We start from the raw sequence: 8,345 nt of genomic DNA, 5'->3' as shown, positions 1-8,345 counted from the left end.
TGCTGGGGGCGGTGAGTTTGAGAGGTCACTCCCTAATGACCTGCTGGGGGCGGTGAGTCTGGGAGGTCATTCCCCTAATGACCTGCTGGGGGCGGTGAGTCTGGGAGGTCATTCCCCTAATGACCTGCTGGGAGCGGTGAGTGTGGGAGGTCATTCCCCTAATGACCTGCTGGGGACGGTGAGTTTGGGAGGTCACTCCCCTAATGACCTGCTGGGGGCGGTGAGTGTGGGAGGTCATTCCCCTAATGACCTGCTGGGGGCGGTGAGTCTGGGAGGTCATTCCCCTAATGACCTGCTGGGGGCGGTGAGTGTGGGAGGTCATTCCCCTAATGACCTGCTGGGGGCGGTGAGTCTGGGAGGTCATTCCCCTAATGACCTGCTGGGGGCGGTGAGTGTGGGAGGTCATTCCCCTCATGACCTGCTGGCGGCAGTGAGTCCGGGACGTCATATGGAGTGTGTTCACTCTTTCTGACTCGCCGCCTCCTTGGCGGCCGGTTCCGGTTCCGGTGGCTATGGCGGACCGGGACCCTCTGTCGTATTTCGCCGGTTACGGGAGTTCGGGGTCGGAGAGCGAGTCAGAGCCGGAGCCGGGGCCCACGGCTGTGGGTGTCCGGGCAGGAGGAGCCCCGGCCCCGGCCCCGGCCCAGGCCCAGGCCCAGGCCCAGGCCCCGGCCTCGCAGGCCGCTCTGCCCCGGCCGGACGAGCTGTTCAGCAGCGTCTCCAGACCCAGTTTCCTGGGCAGACCCAGGAGCGGCCTCATCAACTGGGACCAGCGGGTAGTGAGGGCCCCGGAGGAGGTGAGGGCCTGGTCACAAATATACTCCATTCACAAAAATACCTTTATCTTTATAGATCGACATTAATGTTAATGCTGGATTAGTGGTGCTGGAAGAGCACAGCAGTTCAGGCAGCATCCAACAAGCAGCGAAATCAACGTTTCGGGCAAAAGCCCTTCATCAGGAATAAAGGCAGTGAGCCTGAAGCGTGGAGAGATAAGCTAGAGGAGGGTGGGGGTGGGGAGAAAGTAGCATAGAGTACAATGGGTGAGTGGGGGAGGGGATGAAGGTGATAGGTCAAGGAGGAGAGGGTGGAGTGGATAGGTGGAAAAGAAGATAGGCAGGTAGGACAAGTCCAGACAAGTCATGGGGACAGTTACTGAGCTGGAAGTTTAGAACTAGGGTGAGGTGGGGGAAGGGGAAATGCCGTTGCTCCCGATGTGGTCTCCTCTACATTGGGGAGATTGGGCACCTCCTAGCAGAGCACTTTAGGGAACATCTCCGGGACACCCGCACCAATCAACCAAACCGCCCCGTGGCCCAACATTTCAACTCCCCCTCCCACTCTGCCGAGGACATGGAGGTCCTGGGCCTCCTTCACTGCCGCTCCCTCACCACCAGACGCCTGGAGGAAGAACGCCTCATCTTCCGCCTCAGAACACTTCAACCCCAGGGCATCAATGTGGACTTCAACAGTTTCCTCATTTCCCCTTCCCCCACCTCATCCTAGTTCTAAACTTCCAACTCAGTAACTGTCCCCTTGACTTGTCCGACCTGCCTATCTTCTTTTCCACCTACCCACTCCACCCTCTCCTCCCTGACCTATCACCTTCATCTCCTCCCCCACTCACCCATTGTACTCTATGCTACTCTCTCCCCACCCCCACCCTCCTCTAGCTTATCTCTCCACGCTTCAGGCTCACTGCCTTTATTCCTGATGAAGGGCTTTTGCCTGAAACGTCAATTTCGCTGCTCGTTGGATGCTGCCTGAACTGCTGTGCTCTTCCAGCACCACTAATCCAGTATTTGGTTTTCAGCATCTGTAATCATTGTTTTTACCTACATTAATGTTAATTGTGTTCTGTCCAGGAGCACATGAAGGAAACAAACCGACAAACGCTGGTGTTTGACTCTATCCAAACAAACCGAACACCCCTCTTACATAAATATTAATATTGAATGTGTATCTTTGAGACATCAGGAGGGTCTGGTAACTGAATGTAACCTAATTTAACTTCAACAGAAAGACCTCAGTATTTCCCCACTGCACCTCGGCAGCAGTTGCCCTGAGCTTTAGTGAGTTTGATTCCTGAAGAAGGGCTTATGCCTGAAACGTCGATTCTCCTGCTCCTTGGATGCTGCCTGACCTGCTGCGCTTTTCCAGCAACACATTTTTCAGCTCTGATCTCCAGCATCTGCAGTCCTCACTTTCTCCTTTAGTGTGTCCCCCAGCACATAGTCCTAGACCTTGGAACGTGTCAGTCTGCAACACTCACTTCGGGTCAGTTCCTTGCTCTGGGAGACCAGCTGGTTTCGGTCAGACCAAAGAGCAAGTTTCACCGAGTTGATGGTCCTCTCGGTGCAGTCAGTGGTTGTCTCGGTGTGTGTCATGGGGAACAGGCCGTAGAGCAGTTGGGAAGGCATTCCCTTTGAGAGGTCAAGAATACAAGAGCAGAAGTGTACCGCTGAGACTGGGTAAGGCTTTGGTCAGACCACATTTGGGAAATTGCAAGGGGTATTGAGCCCAGTATCTAATGAAGAATGTAATGGACTTAGAGGTTTCACCCCCAAATTCAACAAGAACTCTTTTGTATTAGAAGTTGGAGTGATCAGCTGGGCAACTCTACGTGACGGCTCTCTTGTCCCCAACGGAAGATCAGATGAAAGTGAGCTTCCAATCTCTTCAAACAGCTCGAGCAACTTTCACCAAACCCATGTTTCTTGGAAGCTATGTTTAGAAAAAAGGTCTCCCAGTAACCCTTGATAAAAGAAACCACTCCAAATATTTCCAGCAATTTGAAATGAATTGATAATTTTTCAATTCTTTTAAAAACTAAGTCTTCCAATAAATATTAAATATGAAGCATCTTTGTAATACATTCAAGGTACAGGCAAAATCTCCATAGTTCTACTGGGCCATAGGGCTGCTCTTTACTTAGAAGAGACTTGGTGGTGATTTAATCTGAGGGTCACTACGTCTCAGGTGATGGGAGAGGTTAAGAAGGAGAGACCTTAGAGGTAACACTGTTGATATTATTCTTCATTGTAAACCAGCCTTCCAGCCAATTGAGCTAACCGCCCACCCCGACACATTATATAAATGCAATAAGAATTAAAAATGTTAGAAAAACGCAGCATGTGAGAAAAAGAGTTGACAGTTTAATGGTCTTTTATCAGAATATGGCATTCACTATGTTGCTTTTACCAATTAATTAAATTTGTTTTTGTAGTATTTGGCATTGGAGTCATAGAGATGTACAGCATGGAGACAGACCCTTTGATCAAATTCCTCCATGCCAACCAGATATCCTAAACTAATCTAGTCCCATTTGCCAGCATTTGGCCCATATTCCTCTAAACCCTTCCTATTCATATTCCCATCTAGATGCCTTTTAAATGCTGTAATTGTACCATCCTCCACCACTTCCTCTGGCAACTCATTCCATACACGTACCACCCTCTGTGTGAAAAAGTTGCCCCTTAGGTCCCTTTTATATCTTTCCCCACTCACCCTAAACCTATGCCCTCTAGTTCTGGACTCCCCCACCCCAGAGGGAAGACCTTGTCTATTTAATCTTTCCATGCTCCTCATGGTTTTATAAACCTCTGTACGGTCACCCCTCCACAAACAAAGTGAAAAGATTGTTTATTTTTAATTTTTTTAGTGTACTAATAGATTACATGGTTCCATTTTGCTGCTCATTTGACAGCCACCAAGAGAGTTCAAGGTCTGGAAAACAAATGCTGTGCCTCCACCAGAGACATACGCAGTGGAAGAGAAAAAGCCACCATCAGGTGTGGACATGGCAGTGAAGTGGTCTTGTATGTACCAGGACAATGGGGAGGACGCTCCACAACGCAAAGCTGCCTCGCTTCCAGAAGAGCCTGAAATCTCCGAGTCAGGTATGATGAGCAAGCCCCAGTCACTCAAACACATGGCACACTTGGAGTTTAAATGCTTTGCGCATTAAATGTTAATTTGTTTCAGATGCCCCTGAGCCCAAAGGTGTTTGGATGCAAAATGAGAGGGCACTAGCTCTGTCGCAATTCTATTAACTGATTGTCACGACTTGATGAATTTCAGAAGCTGTTGCAGTTAAGAGAGTACGTGGGGTATTTTTCTTTGTTGATCGCAAAGTCTAGACTTTAAGAGCAGAGAGCTAGTGCTGTACTGTAGGCTCCAGGTAGACACCTTACAGATCGAGATCAGTGTGGTGCTGGAAAAGCACAGCGGTTCAGGCAGCATCCGAGGAGCAGGAAAATTGACGTTTCGGGTAAAAGCCCTTCATCAGGAATAGAGGCAGGGTACCTGCAGAGTGGAGAGAGGGGGGTGGGGCGAAAGTAGCATAGAGTACAATAAGTGAGTGGGGGAGGGGATGGAGGTGATAGGTCAGGGAGGAGGGTGGAGTGGATAGCTGGAAAGGGAGATTGGCAGGTAGGACAGGTCATGGGGACAGTGCTGAGCTGGAAGGTTGGAGCTGAGTGAGGTAGTGGAAGGGGAAATGAGGAAACTGTTGAAGTCCACATTGATGCCCTGGGGTTGAAGTGTTCCGAGGCGGAAGATGAGGCGTTCTTCCTCCAGGCGTCTGGTGGTGAGGGAGCGGCGGTGAAGGAGGCCCAGGACCTCCATGTCCTCAGCAGAGTGGGAGGGGGAGTTGAAATGTTGGGCCACAGGGCGGTGTGGTTGATTGGTGTGGGTGTCCCAGAGATGTTCCCTAAAGCGCTCTGCTAGGAGGCGCCCAGTCTCCCCAGTGTAGAGGAGACCGCATCGGGAGCAACGGATACAATAAATGATATTGGTGGATGTGCAGGTGAAACTATGATGGATGTGGAAGGCTCCTTTGGGGCCTTGGATGGAGATTTGGGCGCAGGTTTTGCAATTCCAGCCGTGGCAGGGGAAGGGGGGAGGGTGGGTTGTTGGGGGGCGTGGACCTGACCAGGCAGTCACGGAGGGAACGGTCTTTGCGGAAGGCGGAAAGGGGTGGGGAGGGAAATATATCCCTGGTGTTGGGGTCCGTTTGGAGGTGGCAGAAATGTCGGCGGATGATTTGGTTTATGCAAAGGTTGGTAGGGTGGAAGGTGAGCACCAGGGGCGTTCTGTCCTTGTTACGGTTGGAGGGGTGGGGTCTGAGGGCGGAGGTGTGGGATGTGGACGAGATGCGTTGGAGGGCATCTTTAACCACGTGGGAAGGGAAATTGCAGTCTCTAAAGAAGGAGGCCATCTGGTGTGTTCTGCGGTGGAACTGGTCCTCCTGGGAGCAGATACGGCGGAGGCGGAGGAATTGGGAATACGGGATGGCATTTTTGCAATCGGTAGGGTGGGAAGAGGTGTAATCCAGGTAGCTGTGGGAGTCGGTGGGTTTGTAAAAAATGTCAGTGTCAAGTCGGTCGTCATTAATGGAGATGGAGAGGTCCAGGAAGGGGAGGGAGGTGTCAGAGATGGTCCAGGTAAATTTAAGGTCAGGGTGGAATGTGTTGGTGAAGTTGATGAATTGCTCAACCTCCTCACGGGAGCATGAGGTGGCGCCAATGCAGTCATCAATGTAGCGGAGGAAGAGGTGGGGAGTGGTGCCGGTTTAACTATGGAAGATGGACTGTCCTACGTAGCCAACAAAGTTTTACAGATCAGCTAACCAACTTGCAGCAAGATGTGATCATGCATAGAAAAGGCAGAGAGATTTACAAGAATGTGGCCAGGGATGGAGAATGTGAGTACCGAGGAAAGATTGGATAATTTAGATTCTTTTTCTTGGAACATTGTAGGCTGATTTAATAGAGATAATTAAAATAATGAGATAATTAAAATAAAAATAAGTAGAGTTGATAGGAAGAAACTAGCCTTTGTTTTCTATGGGCCCTCTTTGTGGCCAGCTGAGTCTTTTGTTTGTGCTCACCTTGTCCAATGGCTGTCCAAACAGTCATAGCCATCAGTGACTGTCTCCCAGGTGAGAGTGTCAGTGCCTGCCATCTTCATATCTCACCTACAGTCATCCTCGAAGTAGGGGTAGACACCCAGGAGATCATGACACACTGACCAGTTTATTATACAGAAGATCTTTGGTACTGGAAGATTCCTGTTTTCCGGATTGTGCCTGTTAGATTTTAGCTTCTGATTCCTTGCTGCCAGGTTTCTCTGTTCAATCTTGAAGCTGTCTTACAAATCCCTGAAAACTGATCACTGTGGACTTTCAAGTTAAAAGACAGCCTGAAAGTTCATTTTTGTGACTTTTCAATTTATTTTTTAAAACCATAAAGATTACAATTGTATCCATTATTCAATTATCAGTTTTCCGAATTATTTGCTGGAGCTTTTGCAGGATTGATCATATTCTGTTAATTTGGAGTCAACTATGCTGTGGTAATTAATGGAGTTTGTGTGGAAAAGATAGTCTTGAGGGAAGTTTGTATTATTGCATGGCATCATCCGGTTCATTCAGAACAGAGCGTCGAAACATTACTGTCAGCCTCTTTCCAATCTATCTCAGGATCACTCAGCAGTTTGTTTCCATTGAAGCTAAATTCCAAAAATGTGAATGTAATTGTTCTCAGCACGATTTTCCTACTTGTTTTGGGTTCTTGCTGGCACGTAAATGAAAGTACAGAAATTTGATCGAGGTTGTACCATCCCTGTGATGAATGCTCTCGGATATACATGCATGGTATTGCCTGTTCTGTTTATCTCCCTCTATATTACTACTTAGGACAAGTCAGGCCACTTCTAACTGCAACAGTGAAACCTATTGTAGTTGGTTTTGTAAGATCATTAGATATCAAACCGTATTTATGTTGGTGAATATTTTTCTCCTTTTCAGATGAAGATGATGGGGATGACGTGTCTGCAAAGAAACGCAAGATTGAAACATTTCAGCAGAAGGAGAAACGTAAGCGAAATCAAGGACAAGCCAACAGGGAGAAAAGTTTTGTTGAAGAGGAAAAGCGCATTCTCAGGCAGGAGTTTTCCTTAAAAGATTGAAGGCAAGGCTACCTGGACAAGTCCCCTCCCTTCTCTGGCGGGTTTACCTTACTCAGCCTGAAGACAAGCATTGTGGATTAAAGATGCAGGAGCAAAACTGATCGTGATTGCTGTGTGGATTATGCAGTGGGAAAGCTGTCTATATTGATCACTCGTCCTTTTCAAATAAACAGGAGGCAAACCTTGGCACTGTGCCAACAGAAAGCAGCAGGACATTGGTTCAAGAGTGCTGACTTTTCAGTGTGGACTTGATACAATTTCTTTTAAACTGAGAAAGAACTTTATGTTGACACTTTGATATCGACTTGCAGTGTTGATTTAGGTAGAAACTTTGCCAATGTTCCAGTATTGCATGTGTAGCAGTCAAACTGGTGTCTGTACAGATGACTCGAATGTTGTGAAGCTGGTTTGGTTTGTTCCCAATTCCAGATATTTTTACAACACCTCTAATTACAGAACACAATGTAAAAAATCTTAGCACAGTCTACACAGACTTGTATTCTTATTGTTCTGGCTGTAGTATCCTCTTGATAGTCTAATTATTCAGTCACACATAGCATTGAAAGTCACATGTCTGTGGTTACAGGTAAATTCTGTCCTGAATAGGATGATGTGGCCAGGGTGTATATGATGTGTACAGTGAAGACTGGACTTCATAAATGTAAAATAGTCCCTAATAAATCCAATGGGGAATTCAGGAGAATCATCTTTACTTTGTGAGCAGAGCTCACACCTACATTGAACAGTATCAAAGGATTTAAATCTGGATTAAGCTGATGATGGACAAAGGAACAGAAGGATATTCTGATGAGATTCGTTGAAGAGGGGCGAAAGCACATGTGGAGCCTAAAGAACAGTACAGCCCAATGGGCGGAATGGCCTGTTTCTGTGCTGTGATGTTTTCTAATCTGAATTACTTCATGTTCTTAGTTATAGAAGCTATGATTCCAAACTTCAGGAAAATGGAATGCAACTAAAGAAGCTTGTCATTTGTACATATGGGCATGTTGACTTTAATTAAACACATTCCTTCTACCTCTAATGGCTTAAGTTTGAGAAAGGATTGGGCAGTAATTTAGTCCTCCATTCTGTGCTGTTGTTTTTCAAGCTAATATTAAAATGACATTGCAATAAAGTTGACGGAAACAGCAGAGATTTGTCATGGGTTGGCAGGAGGAACAGCAGCTCACATGAGGCAGGCAGCAGGAGTAGATTTGAATTGTATTCCTTTAAATGAGACAACCTTGAGTGAGAGTTGTATCACGTGAATATAACAGTATTTACATTTAAAATAATCAGGTGTAAAATACCACAGGTCAACAAGGATAGTGGAGAAACTTCTAAAGAGATGAAGCTTGCAATCTGAATTACAAAAC

At 47.2% G+C, this 8,345-nt stretch overlaps 1 protein-coding gene across 1 annotated transcript; it reads left to right on the top strand.

Annotated features, from left to right (window-relative positions):
• Positions 1–449: 449 nt before the first annotated feature.
• Positions 450–7,666, top strand: c7h1orf52 (chromosome 7 C1orf52 homolog). Its single transcript, XM_072574849.1, has 3 exons — positions 450–797; positions 3,707–3,899; positions 6,809–7,666. Exons 1-3 carry the CDS (start codon positions 513–515, stop codon positions 6,967–6,969), a joined length of 639 nt encoding a protein of 212 aa, XP_072430950.1. The 5' UTR covers positions 450–512; the 3' UTR covers positions 6,970–7,666.
• Positions 7,667–8,345: the final 679 nt, after the last annotated feature.

The sequence above is a fragment of the Chiloscyllium punctatum genome, chromosome 7 (assembly GCF_047496795.1).
Source record: "Chiloscyllium punctatum isolate Juve2018m chromosome 7, sChiPun1.3, whole genome shotgun sequence".
Taxonomy (NCBI): Eukaryota; Metazoa; Chordata; class Chondrichthyes; order Orectolobiformes; family Hemiscylliidae; genus Chiloscyllium; species Chiloscyllium punctatum.
This window is presented reverse-complemented; position numbering and strand designations above follow the sequence as displayed.

What these genes read in the sequence shown, in the direction of transcription:
- c7h1orf52 (XM_072574849.1), top strand. Translation starts at nt 513, where the DNA reads ATGGCGGACCGGGACCCTCTGTCGTATTTCGCCGGTTACGGGAGTTCG. An exon ending in TAGTGAGGGCCCCGGAGGAG is followed by an intron (nt 798 to 3,706) that starts GTGAGGGCCTGG and finishes CTCATTTGACAG; the next exon opens with CCACCAAGAGAGTTCAAGGT. An exon ending in GCCTGAAATCTCCGAGTCAG is followed by an intron (nt 3,900 to 6,808) that starts GTATGATGAGCA and finishes TCTCCTTTTCAG; the next exon opens with ATGAAGATGATGGGGATGAC.